At 37.4% G+C, this 26,337-nt stretch overlaps 1 protein-coding gene across 6 annotated transcripts in view; it reads right to left on the bottom strand.

Annotated features, from left to right (window-relative positions):
- Window positions 1-2,893: 2,893 nt before the first annotated feature.
- Window positions 2,894-26,337, bottom strand: part of PPP1R12A (protein phosphatase 1 regulatory subunit 12A) — a 213,420-nt gene continuing 189,976 nt past the window's right edge. For 5 of the 6 annotated variants that reach the window (XM_039497659.1, XM_039497673.1, XM_039497687.1 and 2 more), the window contains 6 exons: window positions 24,588-24,604; window positions 22,809-22,950; window positions 21,873-21,977; window positions 20,517-20,564; window positions 11,801-11,851; window positions 2,894-5,329 (listed from right to left, as the gene is read on the bottom strand). In XM_039497659.1, the coding sequence (XP_039353593.1) occupies window positions 5,243-5,329; window positions 11,801-11,851; window positions 20,517-20,564; window positions 21,873-21,977; window positions 22,809-22,950; window positions 24,588-24,604 (450 nt within the window). In that variant the 3' untranslated portion in view covers window positions 2,894-5,242. Of the gene's footprint in view, window positions 5,330-11,800; window positions 11,852-12,571; window positions 12,629-20,516; window positions 20,565-21,872; window positions 21,978-22,808; window positions 22,951-24,587; window positions 24,605-26,337 lie in introns of those variants that run through there. The other variant, XM_039497666.1, reaches the window with a different exon arrangement.

Below are 26,337 nucleotides of genomic sequence, written 5' to 3'. Positions count from 1 at the left end.
GGTGAACAGAATCGCTCTCAAACTAGATGTTAAAATTCAGTATATGTGAGCACCCTCCCCCCCTTAAAAAAAACCTACATAAAATAGGTGAATGTCATCCCTGTCCCCCCAAAAGTAGTCCAGGTATTCTCATATGAAAATGTCCAATAAATGTCAGATGTAACTATGAGTTCTACAGAAGTTCATTTTATTTAGTTTTTTTAAAACAAGAAGATAATTCTTATAGGATTTTTAAAAAAATAGGAGTATTCTACTAACTTTGAGTTATAAAAATTATAGAAAAGTTTTATAGCATTTCAGTATAATTTAACTTAGAACTGAAGAAGGGCTTTTTCTTAAGCCACACACAAAGGAAGCATTGCTAGATGTTCTGGAAGTAACATTCATGTCTCTCAAGAGGTATTATGTACTGATGAGAAGAAACCCCAAAAAGGCAGTTGCAGGCCTTGTGTTCTTATTTCCCCCCCTCTATTTAGTGGAGTCCCAGCCATATATGTAACATTCCATAATACACACACTCAGTTTTGTATTGGCTGGGTACTTACATCTAGTCCAACAGTGAATTGCATCTTTATAGTTTGGTGCAACAGAAAAGCTGCCTTTCCTACGTGTATAAGCTTAACTTCAAAGAGATGCAATTTGAAATTAAAATTGTTGCACAACTTCCGATTTTGCAAGTGGATAAACAGGTCATAAAAGAACCAAGTTTACTATCTTCATGCTGCATCATGAAGTCAAATATGTGGAAGCCCCAACTGAAAGAGAGGGAAATTATTCAATCCAGTAAAAATGTAGGTACCTTTTAAAGTGCCCCCCGCTTTTCATTCAGAAGTGAATAACCTCATCCTTCCTCAGAGCAAAGTGTCAGCTAAGTATGACAAAATCAACAAGATAAAACGTATGCCATTACTAACCTTAGGCCAGGGACACACAATACGGGGCAAGGAACTCCACGTTTGAGCTGGTTCTAGTTCTGATGGATGGGTTTGCTGCCTCTCCCTATACAGAACAGGCATAGGGGTTTAGCAGACTGGCCAGACAGATCTGAGGACACTGGCAGAACCCTCTCTATCAAGATTCTCAACTTCTAAGATGGTGTGACAGCTGCTCCCTGCCATTTCATTCCTCTCACAACACCATGGAGATTTCCTATGTATGATTATGCTAACCCTGTTGGAAATTAAGTAGTGTCTGCTCTATTGAATGAAAGCCTCTTGATCAAGGCTATGATAGAGACAGCAGCTCTCCCATTTGGTGGAGCCAGATTTCTGTAGTAGACATGCAGAAGACTTCTGTAGGAGCAAAGTAAAAAGGAAGAGCCCACGCAGTTAGCACTCTCCTTCCTTACACCTAAAGGGAGATGTGGGATCAGTGGATCTACAGTTGGAATTCCTGCTTGAGGGGAGACACCCTTGCTAGCCCCGATGGAGCTAGCATGCTAAAAGCAGAGAGTAGCTGGGGTGGATCAAGGGCTTCCTGACAAGTACATACCTGTGGGTCTCAGACAGGATCATATGCAGGGCAACTAGCCCCTCCTGCACCTACACTCTTTTTAGCACACTATCTCAACCAGAGGGAGCACAGCACAGTATGTCTCAAGCTAGAATTTACATCTCCAGCTTGAAAGGTAGACATACCCGAAGGTCAGTATCCTCTGTTCACAGACATGTGAATGGAGGGGTCAATTGATCTCCCTCCCCATGTTTAAAGTGGTGATTTGACCAAAATACTTTTCCAATTTATAAACTGAAAACAAATAAATGCTTACGCCTTGTCTCCAAATAAGAGTACATTTGTTTTGCTTTAATCCAAACACATTAGTGTTCCTTTTCTTTAAAAAGCAGCTGCTGCACAATGAGGTGGAATAGGTAATATGAAGACCCAGTAGGTCTGCAATGTGGATAGAACAAATCTGGCTTTACACTCTGGAGCACAAAGCAGAGTTTTGCAGGGAAGTATGCCAGCTCAGACCATGTCAATGTAGATAGGAGTGGATGATTTTTTTATTTGATGTAGGTGAAAGAACTGGAAACAGAAGAGAAGGGTGCGCAAAGACAGAAGGGAAAACGAATGGTGGTTAACTGAAAACTAACTTCAGTCTTTTCTGGGTACGGGGAGGAAGTGGCAGAAGGCTGCATGGTGTGTGTGCAGTGGGGATTGGGGAAACTAGAATCCAAGAGTTCCAATTTGCAGTCCTCTAGCTCTCTAGCCAAATGCCAGAGTCAGGGATTGAACCAAGAAACTGACAGTCTCTTACATGCACAGACCTCCCTCCTGGCCTCTCAACTCCCTCCTATTGTGTGTTATTTATCTAGTCTATATCCTCATGCATGGTCACTCCTTCTAAGACTCTGGTTCCATCCTTGCTGGGTGTTATAGTCACATGAATTAGTGCCGTGGATTGTATGTGCTATCCTACTCCTGTGCTGCTTTAAATCTCAAGCACCAGCTGTTTCCATGCATGTTCACTATTAACTCTGGCACAGCTCTCCCCCCACCCTGGAACACGTCCATGGAAAATACAAATTACTGTTTTGAATTCCTTTCTCCTCCATGTCACCCGCTGCACCGTCAAAATCTATAGGTAAGTTTAGTCAGTCAGGCACAAGCAGCAATGAAGTGCTTTTCCCATTCCAGTATCGCCAAATGAGCAAGCAGACCTCCAAAGCAGAATTATGTTTTAAGTTCTGTCATTTGCAGGTTGGGATGTGGTGTTTGGTTTAAAGTTCAGCTTTGGCCGTTTGTCTATCTACAGTAAAGTTGAGTTAGCAAAATGTTTATGGGGAAATGAATTGGTGCTACAGAATAATCAATTACATTCATCAGCTGCTCTAATAGATTCAGGGTTGTATTTTACTGTGGTAATAGCACAAAAAACTGGTTCTCAATTAAGTTCTGCATACAGACAGGTTTATGTAAAATATATAAACATTTGTCCAAGTTGTTACAGATTGCATAAATATGGCATTTTTACTGGTGCATTTACATATGTGCATGTACAATGATGTGCAAATAATCACAATTTGATTACAATCTTTGAAAAGCACTTGAACTTTGCATCCAAGTAAAGCAATGAATGAAAAAATGCCCACTGAATAATTTAAATACCAAACTCATAACATGGTTTAAAATATTCTCAGTAAAACTTTCACACATTTAAAATAGTTTTTATTCATTTTATTTGTATATGTCAAAATACATTTTTTCCAAAAGAGTGGGTTTTGCAACTAGTTTCATGCAGATACAAGGTCTGCTCAGTACTACCAATAAAATCAATATAGCACAGTAGCCGTTCGGTTCTTAGATAAAGAATAAATAACCTAAATATAAAACACTAAAATATTAGAAACACGTATTTACTCATTCACAGGCACTCAAACTTTACCAAATATAATCCAGAATATGCCTTAAGTGTCTCATAACAGAACTGAACATGTTGCATCCATTCAAACTGATCAATTCTCTGCCTTTTATGTTAGCGTAAGACAATGGTGGTTCCCTATATTCAGACCCATCTTTCATACAGATCAATTATAACAAGATATCTCAAAAACTATCCTTGTACCTTTAAAATCAAGAATCCTGAGCTTGGTAGTAAGAGCATAACCTTACATCTTCAAAAAACCAATCAACAGAAAGAACATGTTCCCCTTACCAAAAAAAACAAAAACAAAACAAAAATAAAACAAAAAACACACAAAAAAACCTCCCCACCCCAATAAAACAAAACCCCTCCCCAAGAAATAGGCAGTAGAACACAATGACCTTTTTAAATGAAGGGGTACAAATTCACATTTAATATAGTATACAATAACCGAGAATACAATAGCTACTACAAGCTTTACAATGTACAATTTATTTTAATGGCTGAACTGTTCAGTGGTATTAGGCAATAGTCTATGTGCCAATAAGATGTCGTCTTGTATAGTTTAGTGAAAATATAAAAGCTGTTTGTTTCTAACAAAAGCAATCTTCACTTAAGTACTTTTTTTTAAAAAAAGGCCACTGAAATGTATAAAATGGTCTGAACATGATGGTGGTATCAACTCAGATGCCTTTTCACATGGCAATAACAGTGCATATAAACATTGTGAGTGTAATGGGTTAGGTTTTTCAAATGATTTAGTAACTTTACTTTGGCTAGCACAACGGTTTTGGACAGCACTCAGATAAATACAGGTATGTGAAATGTAGTGAAGCAGTTATATTTATGCAACTTTTATTATGGTGAACACTATCAAATGAAAAAATGGGAGTAACAAGGTAATAAAAGTATTTTATAGTTCAAACCTTTTGTCAAGATAGGGCTCTGTAGAATGTACAATGTGTAAATTCATTATACCATAAAAATTAATGAACTTTGTTAAACACACTATTCTGGAGTAGCCTAATTTGCATTAACAGACATTTGCAATAGGGAAGATATTCAAGCATGCCACGTGGTGGTCTGAAAATCAAAACAGTACACATTTATATATACAGCATCACTCAGTACCTGCTAAAATGAATGTGAAGATTACAGGATCTAACATGTTTCACTACAAACTTTTTTTTTTAAAGTGACCAATAAAGGCAGAAAACAGGACTTGTAAAATAATTCTAGTTTCAACTGACTTTAAAGCATCTTGTATAGGAAATAAATGCATATTGCACAAACAGTGAAAGCAAATGTTCCACCAAACATCTCTGTTCCAGGTGGTTGGACAATACAACTCTAGTTAGCAACACAAAGATGTATTTTAAAGGGTTGTGTGGTCTCTGCAAATGATAAAGCTGTGAAAACACTGTACAAGAAAAAAAACTGGTACAAGAATAATTAAAAGGGAAAACACAAATCCAAACTTAGATGTAAAGAAAAAACTGAGTATAGAAAAACTATGAACTGTGGCACAACATGAGTAACTGTCTTCTGTGAGAGCTGAAAGCTTTTGTTGATGCAAAAGTGTTTATGTACAACTAAGGCTTACTGGTTAAATATCTGAGGCATATCTGGCCTTGAACACTTTCCTTATATGCTGTAGCTGTAAACAAGATTTCTCAGTCATTTTATCTTCTCAGCAGCTGCACTTTAACATGAAACAATGATCCTGATAAAAAGAACACAGGTAAGAGGGCATTTGGCAGGATATCTGAAAATGACAGTCTCCAAGAAATCTTCCCAAGCTTCCAGTGACTGCCACATCATGGTCCACTGGAGTTGCTAGATATGTGCAATACCATTTTGCTGCTGTAGTAAACCTTTTTATTTGGAAAGTTTGCTTATAACTCTGATCAAGGCCCCATTTTCATCTTTTAGCCTCTGGTTGTCTGCCTTCAAGTCTGGTAGCATCTATCAAAAAATGGAAGCACAATGGTTATTTTGCTGGTATAAAACAACAAAACTAGACAAGGCAGTCATCAGAAACAGAACCCTTATTCACAGAAGTTGTTTTAGTTCTTTCAGTAATAAAGTGGTTTAGAGCACTTGGCCTTCTGGCATGAAACAATTAGGCTGGAATATAAATTCTCCTTTGCTAGCACCGGATGCAGTAAAATTCAGTAGCCAGAAAAAAATGGCTTCATCCTGCTCTAGGTGCTTTTGTGCAAAGTAAATGTTGATTGAATTGTTTTAAAGGTTTTAATTACTTACAAGTGCACAACCAATGTTTGTAATCGATTGATTCTTACTATTCAAGAGGCCCATCTACACTAGCAGTCTGCATTATTTCATCAAGATTTAATATTAAAGCTAAGCATTTCTAGTACTGTTTGTTCCTGCATTGGTTCAAGCTTTCCGTAATACCCAGCCTGATCAACATAACATGCTTCAGCATGTCTACCTGTAGCACTACCTTCAACCTATGCTTTGGATCACCCATCCCAAATAGCAGAGTGTACAGACACCCAAGAAAACTACATTAAAAGAACATTAAAGGTTGCAACATCAAACATTCAAAAGTTAGAAAATTCCAGAATTAAGGTTCCCTGGAAGGCTGGGAAATGCACAGGCACAGAGAGTTAGGAACCAACGATGGGGGAGGGAGGGTGGACAGGCACGGGGGGCGGGGGGGGAGGGGCAGGAGCTGGGATGACAGTTGGACAGGATCAGAGGGGGAGGATGGGCTAGGATCACAAAGATCTATAACCACTACAGAGAACACTCCCCTACAGAAATTACTCTCCACATTCACCTGCTGTTAGAAAATATCTGTGAAGACTCTTGGGAAACTGTCTCCTCACCCGACATGAAAGATAACAGCCTATTTCTGCTAACAGCTACCTCAAGCATCAGAGCTCTGTGCTTTGGATCTAGATGTCCAAACCCTGCTGACGACCCATTCAACACAATTCCAACATGATTTTTTTTGGTTTGTTTGTTTAAAAAAAGTTAGCAAATTGCACACACAACAACCCCATATGTTAAAAGAACACTAAGGCTGCAAAATCAAGCATTCAAAAGTTAGGCTGCCCACACAATGTAATTCTCCCCTGCCTCCAGTGTGTCTGTATTATGATACAGACTGACTACATGATCACATCCCCCCCGCATAATTCCTGCCTCTTCAGTGCACAGGACAGGCCTGCCCAGGGAATGAATCACGGTTGTGTAGTGAGTTACGGTGTCTCATTTGCAGAAAAGTGAAGGTGCGTGGTGAGTGCAGCAGGACATTGCAGGAAGAGCAAAGATGGTCTCATCATGATTAAGGAACTTGAATGCCACCTGGAGAATTAGAGTCTATCCTTGCCTCTGCCACAGCGTTCCTGTGTGAAGCTAAGCACTTTAAAACCAGACTTTTCACAGATGGCCACTAATTGTGTGTTCCTCATTTTATGGGTGTCCTAATTTTTGACCCTGGGGAGTGATGTGCAGAAGTGCTCAGCACACACAGCTGCAACTGAAGTCAATGGGAGCTGAGCTTCGATCATATAAACAGCTATAAAATGCTATGGCCTTTGAAAAAAATCAAGCCCCGTGTGTCTCCACTTGGGCACCCAAAATTAGCAGGCACTTTACTATTTTGCCCTTAATCTCTCTGAGCTTCAGTTCCCCAGCTGTAAAATGGGGACAATCCCCCTCATCTCAGGGGTGTGATTAATGTTTGTGAAGCACTCTCGTGCTATGGTCAGAGATCCATAGAAACACTCACGAGGATATTAATAATTCTATCTTCAGATCAGGGTTTGAATGGTATGTGTTAAATCAGGCATGGGGCTGAACAATGTACAAAGGAGAAGATAAAACTTCATGGAATGAGGCAGGGGCTTTTTGAGCACTTGACTTTGCAACGTTAACTCTTAATGTCTCTTTTTTTAATGCAATATTATCTCTAGTTTACTGTGGTGTATGTATTACGTGTATGGACATATCTCTGTACCACGTAATATGGTTTGTTCCCGTGTTTCTGTCCTATCTGGGGAAACAGTGTATAGTGAAATATAGATGAAATGGCCAAAGGCTACCACGCTCCTACCTCTTCTGCTGCTCAGTTTGCTCTGGGCTTCTAGACCCAGAATCCTATGAAACCTCAGTGCCTTCTGAGTGTCTGTGCTCGCGGAGGTAAGACACTTGGCTTAATTCTTCGTATATTTGTAAAAAGAATTTATTTTGTTTTACATGGTATTGTGTTTGCCTGCTTCTTGTTTTGAAGCTAAACAGTTTTCTCTTTAGGATCTAGAGAGCAGAAAAATGCAAGTTCAGGTGTGGAGTGAGAACGTCTCTCTGACCTATCTACGAGGCTTAGTCAATTCCGCCATGTCCCCAAACGTACTAGTCAGTCCTCAAGGCAAATTTCGGGGAGTGTGGTATGGCAGGCTGACCAGAAGTGCACCTGAAGGAGATAAGTACCACAGAGAGCTGAGAGTTACTGATGTGTGTATGGGGCGGGGGGAGCTTGGTCTCTTTTCACAAATGGTTTTTTTTTATTTTCTGTACAAATCTCTGGTGTGTGGGAGATGTGCCTCCAGCTCCACAGTCCTGTGCCAACTCACTCCTTAATGAGGGAGCTACAGTTATGTCTGTGAGTACACACGAGCTTTAGCTCTCCCCCCCGCCCCCAGTGAATTTCCATCCAGATGAAAAAAAACACTGTTCAAACATAGGGCTTTATCTAAATACAGTCTATTTGGTATGCAGTTACACAGTTGCCAAAAACTGTCCTTAATAGTTTTTATTCTGATGAAGCTATTTGTGCATTACTACTCAAGGCAGGAAGGAGTAATGGGCAGAGAATATATCAGCCAAATACTGAACGGGGGAGGTGACAACACCAGTGTTCTGTATCACTGCAGTAGTAGATATAGGTATTATGGGATTGATCTGGGAGGACAAGCTGAAATAGATTAGCTGCAACTTTGTGCTCCTTATGTATATGAATACTAAAATGGTTCAACGTGAACCAGCCGAAGCAGAACAACTGACAACATTTGCTTGCAGCTAGTGCAATCTTACTGGATTTAGAAGTTCTGGCGACATGTCCACATACCACTTTCAATACAAAGGGGCAGATCCTCAGCTGGCATAAGTAATGAAGCTCTGACAAGTTACACCAGCTGAGGATCTGCCCCCAAACGGTTCACTACCATTTCAGGTGCTTGAACAGGTGGTGTAAATGCCAAAATTCTCTAGTGTAGCTGAGCCTTTGGTTAACCCTTCACTATATATGTAAAGCTTCAATTCCAGCTTACTTCTCCCTGAAAATCAAAAGCATCTTTCTGTGGTCTCTTAAATAAGCAAGACCATAATGGGCACTATTTAGGTCTTGTTATATTATTGTGGGTAATTTTGCATAGGTGTACTTGATGCAAAATGTCATTCCATAGTCACTAAGCACGTCTTTTAGTAGCCAAACCCAGATTTTTACAAAACCAAACTCACAAATGATTAACAGTTTTGCATAAACAAAGGTTTCAACAGACTGTGCTCATGAGCATGTGTGGCCTCCTACCCCAACCCCCCAGTGGAAAAGTCTGAGGCTTGAGGCATGTAGGCCGAACCAAAAAAAAAATGCATACGTCTCTCCTTTGGGACAGATAGAGAGAATGTGTGTGTGTAAAAATGAGGATCGTGTGAAAGCCATAAGCCATAAAAAAATTCTATTTTTAAATATATTTTCATCTGGCCCAGATCCACAGGGCTCAGAGCTTCAGCCGTGCACAATTTTTCTATCAAGGACAAAGGGCTAGTGGGCTGAAAGATTTGGCATGTGGGGAAGGGGCAGGGGAATGGGTCAAATTTTGTTTTCTCAAAGGCAGCCACCAAATGGATTTTTCACAGATGTCCCCTGTAATTGGATTTCACACAGGTATAACGTGTAATCTAAAAATCAACACTCAGATTTCCTTTGGTTTACAGTTACAGATTTTCAAGACTATTCTAAATCTAGTTTGATAAAAAAAATATTAGCACAACTGAGCCAGACCTGAACTAAACAAAGTATTTGAACAAATACATAATAAGCCTTGAAATTCAAATATATTCTTGAAGAAAATATGACTTTTTTGCATACTAAAACTCTACATACTGGAATGTAAAAACTAGAATAGCTGATGCAAACAATCAAGTCCATAATCCTGAAATCATTACTCAGATATTCACTAGTACAATTTTGATTTGGGTCAGTCTTATAAAAGTTAACTATAGTGGAGAGAGGAAGATCTCTACTGTCAATTTTAATATATTGGAAATCTTGAGGTCAATTTTCCAACTCTGCATCTTGTACAAAAGTCAAAACAAAGGAAACAATGCTAGTTCAAGTCCTGTGTGAATAGCCATGCATTTTGGGGCACCACAACTTTACATAACCTATAAATAAACTACAATCAAAAATCCTGTACAAGCCAAGACAGACCTATTTCTTGAACTGTCCTCTGATTCGTCTTTGAATGCAAAATGAGAAGATATGATGCTAGTAAGGATAATATCAAATCCTACCAATGTGTCTGTAATAAGGAACAGTAGCTGGGACAACTGGACAGCATGCATAAGCCACACTTCTGTAATCAAGCAATAAGTAAATCTTTGGACACACAAGCATTAATAGTAAAGTGCTGCCAAAGCACTAGCTAAAATTCAACACCTGCCAAGCTACTCAAAGGAGGAAAAATGAAGAAAGAAGAAATTACAAGTCCACAGAACGTAGTTGCCTATAGGACCCTGAGAGCTTTGTAACCACTCTGGTCAAGGCCCTATTCTCAGCCAGCAGTCGCTCATTTAAATGTCTCAAAGATTGAATCTGCAGGAATCATAAAGAAATAGGAGTGAAAACAAGAGAAAGGCAAGTATAGTATGTTTAAAAAAAACAGACGAGGAGAATTGAAAGAAAACTTAAATCAAAAGAGACAGTCGTTAAAAGCAGATAACTAGCTGTGAAAGGAAAGGATCAAAAAGTGGCACATTCTTGAAATGTAATCTAAGAACAGCCAGTGATTAGTCACAGCTTTCCAGAACAATTCAGGATGCATTAACAATGAGAGTTATTCCAGGAATTCTTTACTTAAAATTCTAATTACATGGACTAAATTTCCTATTCAGCAATCTGCAAATAATCATGTGCTTAACACTACATGACACTTATGTGACACTATAGCAAACAATAGGATGAGAGTTTATCTTATAATTAAAAACATTAATGTGTGGCTGCAAATAAAGAACTTTGTAAAACTGGTAATATATTTGTATTCTCTATTTCTCTTATCACTCTAGCCATCCTTAAGGATATACTTGTAGGTTAACACAATGTGAAATTCTCTATCCTGCAATTCTCCATCATTAGAAGAATGATAATTTTTTCCCATGCTGTAGTTTGCTTTCTGTCCCAAATATTATTTTGTCCTCCATTAAAGCACGCGTACTTGGCTCTAAATCTAATGCAGATAAAACAACATGGTTGTCTTTTGTATACTTCTCTGCTTCTCATCATCCATCATGTCAGCAAGAACTCATGTATGCATTTAAAAGAACAGTATCTGGAAGTAAGTGCTGTTGCAGAGCAGCAGGGAGAACTCAAAAATGTGTTTTAGAAGAAACCCTTTAGCAACAGAATAGTGAATACTGGCTGTCAATAGACTGGTGGTGTCTCTAAAATTATAGCATCCAAAGATGTTTTCTAGTTCACCACATTCCAACTGCTTCCTTGGTATGATTCAATTTTATCATTGGTTTGGTTGGCTCACTTCTGGAGTTTTGTCCATGGATATAATGAAAAATGTATATATGGTCAACTCCCTGGATTAACCTTGTTTAGCGCAAATCATATCACTCAGGACCTAAACTGGGTAAACGTTGGAGGGAGAAGAACTGTGCATTGAACCATATCATGACTTAAGAAAACAAATCACAGAAATTAACTCTAAAACTACAAGGTTAAAGTCATATTTGTTAAAAAAAATCTCATAGGCCAATCTTCTGTTTTGCACTACTTTAAGAAGTTAGTGAAAACCATCTCAGCGTCTAAAAGTGATAAACCAAAGGGAAAAGTGTAAGTTAAAAAAAAATTACTACCCAAGAAACCTTTGACTTTTCTCCCTGGTTACCACTCTAAACTTGTAAATTTCAGCCACTTTCTTAAAAAAAAAAAAAAAAAAAAAAAGTTATATATTTTAAAAATCACCCTTTGCTGTTATATCCTTTGCAAACAGAAAAGCAATGGAATTGCAGATTACTGCACAAGAGATTCTGTTGTGTTGGAAACTCAGGGAAATGATGTATTTGCCTATTTGCCAATGAGATTGCCAACAGCTGGAAAACTTCCACCTTACAAATATTGTTAACAACGAACGCACACTTTTACAGAATTAGTCACAAATGGTGTGACACACTTACTTTGAGTTCCTCTTCCATTTCAGATATCCGTCTTTCCAGAGCTCTTCGTTCCTAGATCAAAGGAGTGGCGTTAATGGTAAGCAATGCAAATTGCATTTTTAATACTTCTTATAAATATGGTGAACATTGTGATACATGTCAAGTTTCAAAGACCAAACAACTAGAAGCACAGAGCATACAGGAGACTTGTGATGCCAGTGATGTGTAGAAAATTCGTTCACATTAAAATTTAAAAATGTAGATGGAAGAGATTAAGATATTCATTAATTTTTTCAAAATACACCCCATCTCTTTCCGTACATTAATTTGGATAGGGTATAAGTTTATAAGTTTATCTGAACTTTGTTCAGATTTATTTCCTCAGGTAGACTTTTGTGATAATTTAACACACAAGAAATGCAGAAAATGATCAGAAACAAACAAGTATATTAAAAGAAACAAAAGCACAAAAAGCATAAGCTTTCATAGACAAGCAAATATAGCTGAAACGTTTGTCTCCTCTCAGAATCTTCCCAAGACACTATTTTTTTTTAAAGTTCATTCCCATAATATATTCTAGATTAACAATGCAGGCAACAGACTTTATATCATGATTGCTTTCCTTGTGTAAGACAATGCAGTGGGTCTTATTTAAAAGCAGTTGCCATATTCAGTATTTTACATTCCAATTTTTCAAAGAGTGAAAGCCAAAAGCAACAGATTACTGCAAAGTGTACATTTATATCTGCATACAATGGTGTTATGCAAAACAGCAAGCAGCATTAACTGAGGTGTGTAAAACTTTGGTTAGATCATACCGCCCAGTAGATACTGACTCTTGCCGGTCACCTTTCAGATACAAACCATTTGAATTTAGTTTAATCATAGTGAAGTTATTCCCCAGACATATTTCCCCATTTTAGCAAAATAACTTTAAAGGTTTAGCAAAGTAATCATTTACTGCAGTTGTTGGTATCCTTAGTTTATTCTACTTAATGATTTTGAGTTGAGAATTGTATTTTGACAAGATGATATTGACAGATAATAATGGGCATAATTATCAGTACCAGTGAGTTAACTGCAGTAAGCAAGTGAGTAACAAAAGCAAAATAACAAAGCCAAATAAAATAATTCCAAGAAAGTACTAAACCCAAGTCACCAAGAGTTACATCAGTTTTTAAGGGTAGCATTTATTACCAGAGCTCTTAGAAACTAGCGGTCAATTAAATATAGTTCAGACTTCATTAAGTTTTTACAGTTCAAGCCAGGGTGGATTGATTCAAATCAAAAGCAATTTAAATAACCAATTTCAATCATGATTTAAATCAGCAAGCAGGAAACACTGATTTAAAATAATTTTAATTGTGTTTCCCAGTTGTACTTCATAATTTTTTTCTAAAGAATGGTTACCAACCAATGAAAATCAACCTATTAAAATGTTGATTTACAACTAAATGTAGCCTTTACACTAGATTTGGTGCTTAATTTTGCTAACCAGGAGGATATGCTATATCTATACATTTAAGATTTACTTAAAACAGCTTATTTATGCTTATTCGCATTCTTAACATGTTTATGTTAGAAAATGGTTATTATCTAAAAGTTTATAAAAACATGTTTTGCATTTAAAACTGATTTATTAAACAAAGGAAGCATTATGCCTAATTAATGAACTGAACTGATTGATTATGACCAGAAACAGAGTTCAATGTCAAAAGGGACTACCAGATCATGGGACTACCACCTCCTGAATATCTACTGCCACTGAGCACCCACATACTAAACTCAACCAAAATATTGCAGCCCACAGGAGACTAGACTATTATGTGTCACAGGCAGAGAATAGAAGGGAGTGAGCTGCACCAGTGCCCGAGGTCCCACAATCGTGGGGAAATAATTAAGTAGTGTATACCCAGATAATCCTGGCAAATGACCCACACCGACATGTAGTGGAAGGCGAACCCCCACAAGGACACAGCCACCTGACCTAGGGGAAAATTCCTGCCTGATCCCACATATGGTGATCAGTTAGACCCTGAGCATGTGAACAAGAACCAGCCAACCAAACACCTGCACGAAAGATTGCTTGGGGCCACTTCAACACAAGCCCTCCCCATCCGGTGTCCATGGTCACCATGTCCTTCAAAATTTTAGAACTAGCAGATCTCATGCTTTCTCACCTAATCTGTATTCATAGTTTAGAAGAGGAAATCAAGCTTTCCTGCTTTTTTAGCTCCCTATTGGTGTCTCAACTTGGACTGAACTAGTCATTGAACTGAACAAGTTGAATAAACTGAAATGAAGAAAATATTCTCTCTGCACCTACAGAAGAGGCTACTGCTGTGAAAGCTAGTTTAGCACTTCAACAAATTCTGGTTCCAGGTGTTTTGCCAGTGACTTCCGAGAGTTCAGTGGTACATTGGGGGGAGGGATAGCTCAGTGGTTTGAACATCAGCCTGCTAAACCCAGGGTTATGAGTTCAATCCTTGAGGGGGCCACTTAGGGATCTGGTGCAAAAATCAGTACTTGGTCCTGCTAGTGAAGGTAGGGAGCTGGACTCAATGACCTTTCAAGGTCCCTTCCAGTTCTAGGAGATAGGCACATCTCCAATTATATAAAAGGTAAATATCTTTCTTTAAAATTTGGCAAATGTACTAGTTAATACTATTTAGTATTTAAATGATTTTAATAGATTATAGTAAGTTTAGGCCTCAAAATAGATTATCTATTTCAAATTTTAATTTTAAATAGATTTTTTTAAAAAACAAACCAGTTTTTAATTTGAATAAAACAATCCAATTTAAATAAAAAAGTATTTTTTAAAAATATAATTGCTTTTTATCTACACTGGTCCAAGCTACACAAGAGGGGCTCTTAATTGGGCTGACCTAGTAAATTGTTTGTTATGCAAATAGCAAAATTCTGATTAATAGAATCATAGAATATCAGGGTTGGAAGGGGTCATCTAGTCCAACCCCCAGACAGACTTTTTGCCCCAGATCCCTAAATGGCCCCCTCAAGGATTGAACTCATAACCCTGGGTTTAGCAGGCCAATACTCAAACCACTGAGCTATCCAAGAAGTGTCCAGAAAATGAAAGTTGTTTCTATGATACAGAAGCATCCCTAACAACAAGCTTCTTACTGTAGTGGGAGCATATTTTAAAAAACAAAAACACAGTTACAGCTACATGTCACTATTTTCTCATGGAGGAAAAAAAAACAGAAAACCACCCTGGATTCCCTGTACCAAAACTTACAGAAGTAACATTTAAACAGCAATTTTAGCAGCTTTTAGTAGTTAATAGAAATACTGACAAGTTATTAGTAGGACTGTCAAGTGATTAAAAAAAATATCGCAATTAATCGCACTGTTAAATAATAGAATACCATTTAAATATTTTTGGATGTCTTCTACATTTTCAAATATATTGATTTCAATTACAACAAAGAATACAAAGTTTACAGTGATCACTTTATATTTATTTTTTATTACAAATATTTGCACTGTAAAAAACAAAAAAAATAGTATTTTTCAATTCACCTAATGCAAGTACTGTAGTGCAATCTCTTTATAATGAAAGTTGAATTTACAAATGTAGAATTATGTACAAAAAATAACTGCATTCAAAAATAAAACAATTTAAAACTTTAGAACCTACAAGTCCAATCAGTCGTACTTCAGCCAATCGCTCACACAAACAAGTTTGGTCACAATTTGCAGGAGTTAATGTTGCCCATGTCTTGTTTACAATGTCACCTGAAAGTGAGAACAGGCGTTTGCATGGCACAGTTGTAGCCGGTATTGCAAGATATTTATGTGCCAGATGCACAAAAGATTCATAGATCCCTTCATGTCTCAACTACCATTCCAGAAGACACGCATCCATGACAGGTTCTACTCTATAATGGTCCAAAGCAGAGTGGACCGACATATGTTCATTTCCATCATCTGAGTCAGATGCCACCAGCAGAAGGGTAAATTTTCTTTTTTGGTGGTTCAGGTTCTGTAGTTTCCACATCGGAGTGTTGCTCTTTTAAGACATCTGAAAGCATTCTCCACATCTCGTCTCTTTGATTTTGGAAGGCACTTCAGATTCTTAAACCCTGGTCAAGTGCTGTATCTATCCTTAGAAATCTCACATTGGTACCTTCTTTGCGTTTTGTCAAATCTGCTGTGAAAGTGTTCTTAAAACGAACATGTGCTGGATCATCGTCTGAGACTGCTATAACATAAAATATATGGCAGAATGCAGGTAAAATAGAACAGGAGACATACAATTCTCCCCCAAGGAGATCAGTCACAAATTTAATTAACACATTTTTTTAATGAGCATGATCAGCATGAAGCATGTCCTCTGGAATGGTGGCCGAAGCATGAAGGGGCATATGAATGTTTAGCACATCTGGCACGTAAATACCTTGCAATGCTGGCTACAAAAGTGCCATGCAAATGCCTGCTCTCACTTTTAGGTAACATTATAAATAATAAGCAGATGGCATTATCTCCCGTAAATGTAAACAAACTCCTTTGTCTTAGCAATTGGCTGAACAAGAAGTAGGACCGAGCGGACTTGTAGGCTCTAAAGTTTGTTTTGTTTTTGAGTGCAGTTATGTGACAAAAAAAATCTACACTTTCATGATAAAGAGATTGTACTACAGTACTTGTATGAGGTGAATTGAAAAGTACTATTTCTTATTATTTTTACAGTGCAAATATTTGTAATAAAAACTAATATAAAGTGAGCCCCGTACACTTTGTATTCCGTGTTGTAATAGAAATCAATATATTTGATAATGTACAAAAACATCCAAAAATATTTAATACATTTCAATTGGTATTTTATTGTTTAATAGTGTGATTAATCACGATTAATTTTTTAAATCGCGGTTAATTTTTTTGAGTTAATCATGTGAATTAACTGAGATTAATCGACAGCCCTAGTTATTAGTCATCTTTTTCAGGAAGTTGTTCTTTTTAAAATTTCCATGTCTGTTGGACTAATTTTAAATTACAGGATTAAAGTCAAATCATGATTTGTGCATCCCATAAAAACAACTTTCCTCACTTCTCTGTGAAGATTTAGTCCTGAGATGTACTGAAGTTTCATAATGCTAAGACTTCATTCTCTGTTGTATACCTGATCTTTAACCCTGGGTTTGTTTGCTTTCCAACTGCAATAATCTTCTGTTAATTACAGTGCATTAGTGCTGTTCAACTCTATTTAATCTAATAGTTTTATTTATGAAGTGTCCTCCCCGGGTGCCACTGAAAAAGTAAGTTTCCCTAAGAAACAAAAGGTTTGACTTAAAAAATAAGAAAATAGCGGTTATAATAAAATAAAACCATACTATTCAGAAAAAGCCAGAACCATCAATCAAGGTCAACATTGCATGCATTTTCCCCTTCCCCAAAGTGAATGACGTATCTATTTACATAGTAATGTTTGGATCATGCAACGTATCAGCGCTCACACATTTCAATTAGAGTTTTGCTTTTATCTAATTCTCTAATCCTACCTAAAAGAAATCTCAGTCAGAGCACAAAAATTAGCTTTACTAATCCCTCACTATATGCTTGTTTGTCAATTATGAAGTTTCTGATTCAGTTAACTGCAATATGCAAATCCTGTATTCTGAATAAGGGCCATGGATACTTCTCCTGGCTACTCTCCATCCACATGCTAACAAGCACAGGCACCACAACTTCTGACGCTCTTCCCAACCAGCTTCAAAGATTGAATACCATTAAATTTAAAAAAGAATTACTTTTAGCAGGAGAGGGCCAAAGGGGTTTGACAAAATAATGAGATGTCTGGGGTTTCGTAAGGTGACAGGCTATAGCCAAGCACTATTGAGGAATTAATAGTAATCAGAATGCAGGTGTGACGATGTACTTCAGTATAAAAATGAACAACCTGAGGATATTCTCTATTACATCAGCAGCAACCATATTCTGGGCTTATAAACACCTCAACCTTTCACCTCAAAGAGTTGGTTTACCCCAGTATGTAGTTATTGCCTCCAAACAAGAAGCATCTTTGGGTTATATGAATTATGTTCAATAACTAAGGTAGAGATGTCCCCAATCCAAATCCTCAGATCTGAGCAGCCCCACACTTTGGGGAGACTTCAGGATGATGTCTGAAGTCCTGATCCAGATCCAATTTTTGCAGTTTTGGCTCATCTATTCTGTGATGGTAAACAACTCTCACAGTACTACTTGGAATGCCCAAAAGCATGCCTAACCTACATTTCCAAGTTAAGGGCTATACATGGAACCCTTAATCCTGTTCTGCCTAAATATTGCCGGGATCTCCTAGCAGTGATGAGACGTGCCACCCATCCCAATCTTCATAGGACTGACCCAGTTCCTACAACATTGTAACTAATCTCAAATAACTATGCTGACAATGAATTGTCAGTTTTATGTAATACATTTGGTACAAGAGTAACATTTCTACAGTGAAACTGATTGGATAAAAAAAGTCTCCTCTGTGGAAAATGAACAGTTTCATAGGGTATGTCTACACTACCCGCCGGATTGGTGGGCAGCCATCGATCCAGCGGGGGTTGATTTATCGCGTCTAGATGCGATAAATCGACCCCCCAAGTGCTCTCTCATCAACTCCTGTACTCCACCACCGCGAGAGGTGCAGGCAGAGTTGATGGGGGAGCGGCAGCAGTCGACTCACCGCAGTGAAGATACCGCGGTGAGTAGGTCTAAGTATGTCGACTTCAGCTACATTATTCATGTAGCTGAAGTTGCATAACTTAGATCCATCCCCCCAGTGTAGACCAGGCCATAATGTTACTAAGTCTCTTAATACAATGGCCTATTTTAGGAACTGAGAGCAAAGCAGGAATTTTGCTACTGAAATACAAGAGTATCATGCACTACACCTTTAAATAAATTGCAACGCATATTAAAAAACAGGCGCCATTACACCTATGATATACATAATTAAAAGTAATAAATTCCACTTGTGTGACCACAGTGGCAAAAGAAATTCCCGTTAAAGCAGGTGATTATCACTGCCCAGAGAAAAAGATGAGAGCTACCTTAGGGGGTCAAAAGAATTGAGGGACAGAAGGTGCAGAGAAACTGTTAGAGCTATTTGGAGAGGAAGCAGGAATGAATGAATGCAACAGTAAGGAAAGCCGTCTTCATCTCTGCATATCAGGAGCCTTATTTTCCTTATGCATTGTTCATTCACTAAATTACCATAGTGGAATTTCAGTCAGTTAGTGCAGCTGAGCATTTCTGCACCTCCCTGGTTCCCTACCATAACTAACAAGTAAATTTTTATTTTATCATAGGTAAGATTTGTAAACTAGAAGTGGCTTCTTAATCTGCAATAAGTCCTGTTAAACTTCTAGATCCAGTACTCCTGTGTACTATTAAAACAATCTATAGCTGCAGAGTTGGATTGGAGTTTTTTGGTCTGGCTTTTGTTTAGGTGGCAGAGGGCAAAAGGCAAGTTTAAGGGATTCATATAATGTTTCAATATAAATAATTTACTTTAAGAATAACAAAACTAACACTATAAAAAGTCTTCCTCTCACTACTCTTCTTTTTATACCTTAAAAACAGCTTAAACCATTTAAATGAATTTGGCTTTAAAAAAAAAAAAGTTGCTCTTGAGAAGAGCCAAACTTTTATTCAAAGGAAATTTTTACAGCTAAGTTACTAGCTTTGAAAAAATGAGTCTGTAATGGAAATGCAGACACAAAATTAAATGTTTGTGTCATATATAAACTTCAGTATGACCATAATTTTAAACCCTGTGTCTTATTGCTTACATATACATTTGTGTACAAATATACATATTATCTCTCTCAGAATGTGAGTGATCTGTATTTTCAACAACCTCATCTTCACTCTGCCTACAAATCCATCTCCTTTAGGAGTACTAAAATTCCCAGCCTTTGCACAACTTCAAACAGATCCTCTCACCCAGTTTAAAAAAAAAAAATCCCCCCCATCAATTTTCCTCTTCTCCCCTCCCTCAAAGTGGTATCATCATCATTACTGATGATAAAAGGAGATTCCCATGAGACACCCCGTACTTGCTTTTCACCCTGGAAAGTTCCAAGACATCAGATCCTAAGTAAACGAGGAGAAAGTTTTGAGGGTTTTTTTTGTTTTTTTTAAATGAAGCTGTTTGAAGCCGCTTAGATATATGGAATGTTAGACATAATTCTGGGGAAAACTGTTTAACAAGCAGAGTACAGAAGTGGAAGTCAATGGTGCAACTTACTACATCACCACCACATGTGTGGTTATATTACATATAATTAACTGATAGTATTGTATGCAGTGTTACTGAAGCCATGTTGGTTCCAGAATATTAGATAGACAAGGTGGGTGGGGTATTATCTATTAATGGACCAACTTCTGTTGGTGAGAGACAGACTTTTGAGCCACACAGAGCCCTTTTTCAGGTCTGGGAAAGATACTTTGAGCATCACAGTTGAATACAAGGTAGAACAGAGATGTGACACACACACAGAGCTCACCCACCTTCTCTCTCTCTAATATAACTGACAGTTTGAGGACAACTAATTAAAAGAAGTATTACTGCCTATAATGCTACCTTACATTTATTGCCACTTTGCATCCTACAAACCCAACATCTAAATTGTAAGAATCAGTTCAATAAAATATATCCACCCTAGGGTTGGAAAACAAAACAAAACAAACTAAAGAATCCACTAGATCTTTTGCAAAAACTTACCCTTTTTTCCATTTCCAAGAGTGACCTATCAGCAAATCTCTCTTGTCTCTGAAATATAATGTTAATAATTACATTTGGGATTTAGGGTAGAAAAACAATATAAAATTTAGGAGGCAAACAAAAAAACCACAATATTTTGACTCTTTATGGTCTTAACAGTCAAAGAAAAGTCAAAAATCAAAGAATTAAACAAATAAAAGCTTTTTTGTATTCCTGAAATCAAAACATACAATTTTACATAGTATTTCATCTCATGCCCAAGAAACTCTTTAATACCTATATTCTGAGAGACAGTGTTGTAGTTAAGGTTCTAGAATGGTATAAAAGTGAACAGAGTTTGTTCCTGGCTCAGTCACAGATGTCCTCTGTGACCTTGGACAAGTAATTTCATCTTTTTGCACCCTTTGGCAAAGTAAGTTAATACATCCTTACCATTAAGGGTGTTACATCAATGATTTCATTGATGTTTTTGAGATGCTTAGGGCTAGTCTATGCTACTGTGCTACATTGGCACAGCTGCTGTAGTGTTGAAGACACGCTATGCTTACGGGAGAGCACCCTCCCGTCGGCTTAATTACTCCATCTCAATCAGAGGCGGAAGCTATGTTGCCAGGAGAGTGTCTCCTGCCAACATAACGCTGGTATGGACACCACTTTAAGTCGATGCAACTTACATCGCTCAGGGGAGGAGGGGGGGGACTTTTTCACACTCCTGTGTGATCTAAGTTGCATCGATTTAAGCAATAGTGTAGACAAGCCCTTAGATACTACAGTGATGTATACTGGGTACAGATATTTATTTATAAAATCTTTCTACAATAGTTTTTAACAAGAAACCTACTATTAATCTACAGATGTGATATCACCATATGCCACACTGTTATTTGAGAGCAGTTATCTGCACCTATTTAGAGGTTGCACTATCTGCTCTTTAACTGCAAGACAGGATGTCTACTCAGCCAGTGACAGCATGGCAGTCTGTAACAACCTGCCATCAGGTTTATAAATCAATCAGTTCATAAGTTAATCATTGATACTTTGAACATAAACGTAATTCAACAATGTAGAATCATTTTCTCTGTTTTTATGCCTTCCTCCCTGCAGAGAAATTACTTAGATATATGCCGGCAAGAATCATTGATTCCTTAACAATTAACACTTGCGTTAGGCGACCAGACCCATCTGGCCTTCCCTCATCTCCAGCAACAATGGCAGTTGCAGTACTTAGCCCCATTCCTTTAGAAAAAGAGAAGGTAAAGCCGACACCTGAGAAAAATGTCAATTCCATTTCCAGGATTTGCTGGTTTGTTACCCATTTTACCAGCTAGAGACTTTGCTTTGTGAGTGAATACAAACCTGAGTGGCCTTTTCCAACTGTAGTTTAAGATCCGTCAGCTCCATGTTGGTATCATGTAACTGCGCTTTCAGCTTTTCATTTTCATTTAGAATCTGTTCATAAAGCTAAGAGAAAATTTAGACAGGTTTAAGAAATGTGCATCTCTTTTAGTTGCATTACTTAATGTATAAGGGGCTAAATTCTTCTAAAACTTGATTTAATTGTATGAAAAGAAATTTATATTCAGAGGTTCTATAGAACAGAACAGTACTTTTCTCTGTGTGTTCTGAACCAACTTAATAGAGAACTATATTCCCGCTACTGAATGGCTCAACAACACCTGCAGAAACAATATCATTTCAACTAATTTTTAGGGCATTTTCTTAAGAACATTAATAGCTTATCTCTTATTAAATTATATATTACAGACAAGAAGAAATGTATGTTTATTATGGAAATATAAGGTAAAATTAAGAAAACAATTTGAAACATTTTCCTTCTGAAAAAAATCTCTCATTGACAATAAGTTGAACAGTTGCTCATTTCTTCACAAGTTTCTTCTAGTTTTCAACTCGATTTTATATTGTACTAGCAAGTGCACCAAATAAAAGTCTCCATTATAGATGTCAAGCAATTCCAACAACACAAGGACCAAGGTAGTGGTATGCAATGTCATTAAAATCAACACTACAGTTTCTCCCGTCAACCCAGTGTGGTGTAGACACCACAGTAAATCGACCTAAGCTATGACAACCCCAGCTATGTTATCCACGTAGCTGGAGTTGTGTAACTTAGGTCGACTTACCTCAGTAGGCCTTAGGCTGAGGCAAGATTTGGGACTTAATGGGAGTAATATGATTACTTCAGGATAGAATTTATTGGGGGGGAGGGGCGAGGGGGAGGAGAAGACCGCACATAATGGTTTATTTTAAAATCAGAACTACTGGCCCAGATACCTTTTTAAAGTCAGTTGCATCTTCTTTTTCTAGCCTACTACAATATGGTTTTCGTTCTTCAAAGTAACTCTGTGACCCAGACCGCCCCAGCAGTGAATCATAACGGTCGCCTGATGATGTGCTGATTGATCCTGCATCATATCTTTAAAAGAAGAAAAGTTCATTATTTTCATAACATTGCTAACCTGGTGCAGTGTATCAAGCATACATAGTTTATTCATATCATTATCTCCTATCCCCTGTCTAACTGGTGGAAACAGTTTTTAAAGTTTTCTTTCTTCCACTCAACACTAAAATTTATTTCAAATGAAAAGAGGTTTTCTGACTGTCAAGTACGGCTTAGGGAGTGCAAATATTAGCCTTCTATGTCAAAATTTCTTTTGAATTAAAATACATTCCTTCAAGACATTGTTGCATGATTCTGAAGAAGACCTAGTCAAAATTTTTTAAAAGAACTTTTCTTTGCTTATTCATCTTTTATAAGCATTGAATTATTTTTTGGGTTTTATTTTTAACCTTAAAAAGATCTGCCAAGTCGAGTCTGGTCTTCCCAGTTTTACTGGAGGACTTCAGGGAATTCTCAAGGATATTAATTGTGAGCTCAACTATCTTACCAGAAGCAGCATGGCTCCTTTAACAAAGGCTTTTTTTTAGTCAATATTAGTCATTGAAGTAAAATAGATATTAACACACACAAAAAATTCCTAACGGCTTTAAACAATCTGACCAAAAATCTGTTCCCCTTCCCATTGCTCAACTTGCATGGTTCAGCTGTTGTAACATCCTCATTTAACACAGAGGTTTCTAGCACAGACAGGACCCGACTTCTTAATATATTTTTTTAAAAGTACATTATTTTTGTCTATTTATTTTTAAGGAAGTTTTTCAATGAGTACACACCCATTTTTTCCCTTTACAGGTTTCTTTTAAAAAAGAGTAAACTGTAAATAAAATAATTCATAGTTCAGAATTTTTGTAATATTACTTCCTTAAGATTAAATCCTCCAAATGAATGAGTTCAGTGGCATTTTCAGCCTATTTCTAATGTTCACTGACGTTGCATTTCACGTCTACTGAATGCAGCCTACTTTGCTTCCCATTGAGCGTGAATGCTCCATATTCAGTATCAACTCACTGATCAAGAGCATTGGCACTAGTTTGCCAAAAGCCAAGTCATATTCACATACATTCATTGTTAGTTAAGAAATGTTTTTGTACCTAAGTAACATCTAGAAATGCACATTATTGGGGGTGAGGAGTGCAGAATTTGTTTCTCTCTGACAGGTAAACATCTTGAGAAAACTTCAAGAAGCCTGATTTTCAGAGGAGGCAGCACTTTCTGAACGTTAAGCCCCTTATAGTGTCTCAAACTGGGTATCCAAAAATTGAGACAGTTTATGAAAATCTTAGCTTTGTATTGTAAACTGCATGGGACACAGTCTGGATCAACTATGTTTTGCGAAGTACCTAGCATATTTTAGGTGCAGTATAGATAAATACTTCAGCACATAACCGAAACAACATTTTGGACATATCTTCAGTTCCCCTCTAATCTCCCACCTGCCTGAATGTGTAAAAAGTCAATCCTATGGCTTTATTGCTATATTCTATATAAAATATACTAAATCTTTACAGCATTAACATTTTTTCAGAGCTTAACCTAAGAGCCTAACCTATGGAGAGCAAAGTAGGATTTGTAAATTAAGAACTTAAATAGAATACAAGTCAAAAAAGTTTCTGTTTTATAAATAAAATGATTTGTTTAAATCAAACACATACCTTGAAAGACTATCACTCTGGAAAAGAGAAGAAAAAACATTAGGACAAACTGATATTTGTACATTCATTAAATATAATATTCAACATATCTGAGAACAAATGTAGCCTGGCAGAGTTGCGTTAAAGTGCAGGAGAAAGCTGAATGCTATTCAACCATTCATTATCTGAACACCATGTACAGCTTCATTTTGTTATGGCTATCAAAAGAGAGGAAACATGCTAGAATGTATTTGCCAGAAAAATGTTTTGCAAACAAGTTAGTACAAACGCATAAGAAGGCTTAGATTTTAGTATTATCTGAAACATTAGAATAGTTTTAGAAGTATGTAAATTCCTCAGTTTCTCTGCCATTGGCAAAGTTATTAAATAAGACACAAGGATTTTGTCCCCTCCAATCCTCTTCCTCCTACCCTTTATTTTTTAATTGGAGAACAGTATTTTAAGAGCTCAATTGTCTGAGTCACTACATACCATCCTGAACAACATTCAGTGGCAAGCTAGAAAAATATTGGCATTACTGTTATTTAAACAGGATTAAACTGGGTGGGGAATCTGAACTTCTGCCCCAACAATATGTAGCAAAATGAAACCTTTTGTACACAGCTACTCAATTTAAGATCATATACAAACGAGTAATTTAACAGGTTCCCAAATTACAGAGGAGTTTGCAGACACAGGGAAGTCTCACGTTGGGTCAAGAACCAAATTTAATTAAAATTAATTATAGAATTGTGTGTGCGGGAATGCACTTAAACACTACAGAACTTGTAGTTCTCCATTATTTCTCCTTTGAATGAGCAATATAAGTGTATTGTTTTATGAATGCAGGCTCTTTCTAGTAACTATAATGCCACCTGCACATTCCCAGCAATGTTTATCTGCTAGGCTGGCTTAAGACTTGATTTTGTTTCCTTTTTTACAACTTTATGATATATGGGAGAATTTCTGAAAGGGCTGGATTGTTTGTTGTCCTGTAAGGACAAAACAAAAAAAATCTAAATACCTCATTTTTCCTCTTCCCTTCTGGGATATTCAACAGTGCTAGGACCTAATTCTACTCCCACTAAATTCAATAGTAAAGCCTGAATATTTCCTGTTTGCGTTAAAAATCAAAATAATCCACCATGGATGGCTGATGGGACTGGTAACCATGCAGACTACCATCCGTTAGGTGATCAGGCACTGGGATCTCAATAATACTCCCATTAGTTTCAGTGGGAGTGAAGTTAGGCTAATACTGGGCTCTTCTGAAGACTCCATTCTGTTTCTAAGTCAGAGATTTGAAACCCTGCTGCATGAGACACACACTGGAATGGATTTTAAGCAATAGGCTGCAACTTTATTAACATTGGCTGGAGGCGGAACATGACCATCCATCTCAAATACCAGGCATTTAACTGGGTCCAGTGTGGGGTTGCAGAGCTCCCTACATAACCAATAACCCAGGGCAGACCCTGCAGCCTAGTTCCAGGACTCAGGGAGCTATAAAGGGTACCAAGGGTGGTGGGGGGTAGGAGGGAGAGGAGAGAAAAGCTTGGTCTGCAAAGAATTCTGGCCTTCCCTTCTCCTTACAAGCACACGGTCTAGGAGCTGGTCCTTCTAGCTTTTATCTGCATTGGCCTCATTTGCAACAAAACTACCCATACCCATATTATCTCTTAATATTAGAGTTCCAAATTCTATTTGTTATCCCAACTGCACCTCCACAGTGCTGCGAGGAAAGCAAATAACTCATCTGACCCGTGTCTAA

The sequence above is a fragment of the Mauremys reevesii genome, linkage group 1 (genome assembly GCF_016161935.1).
Source record: "Mauremys reevesii isolate NIE-2019 linkage group 1, ASM1616193v1, whole genome shotgun sequence".
NCBI lineage: Eukaryota > Metazoa > Chordata > Testudines > Geoemydidae > Mauremys > Mauremys reevesii.
This window is presented reverse-complemented; position numbering and strand designations above follow the sequence as displayed.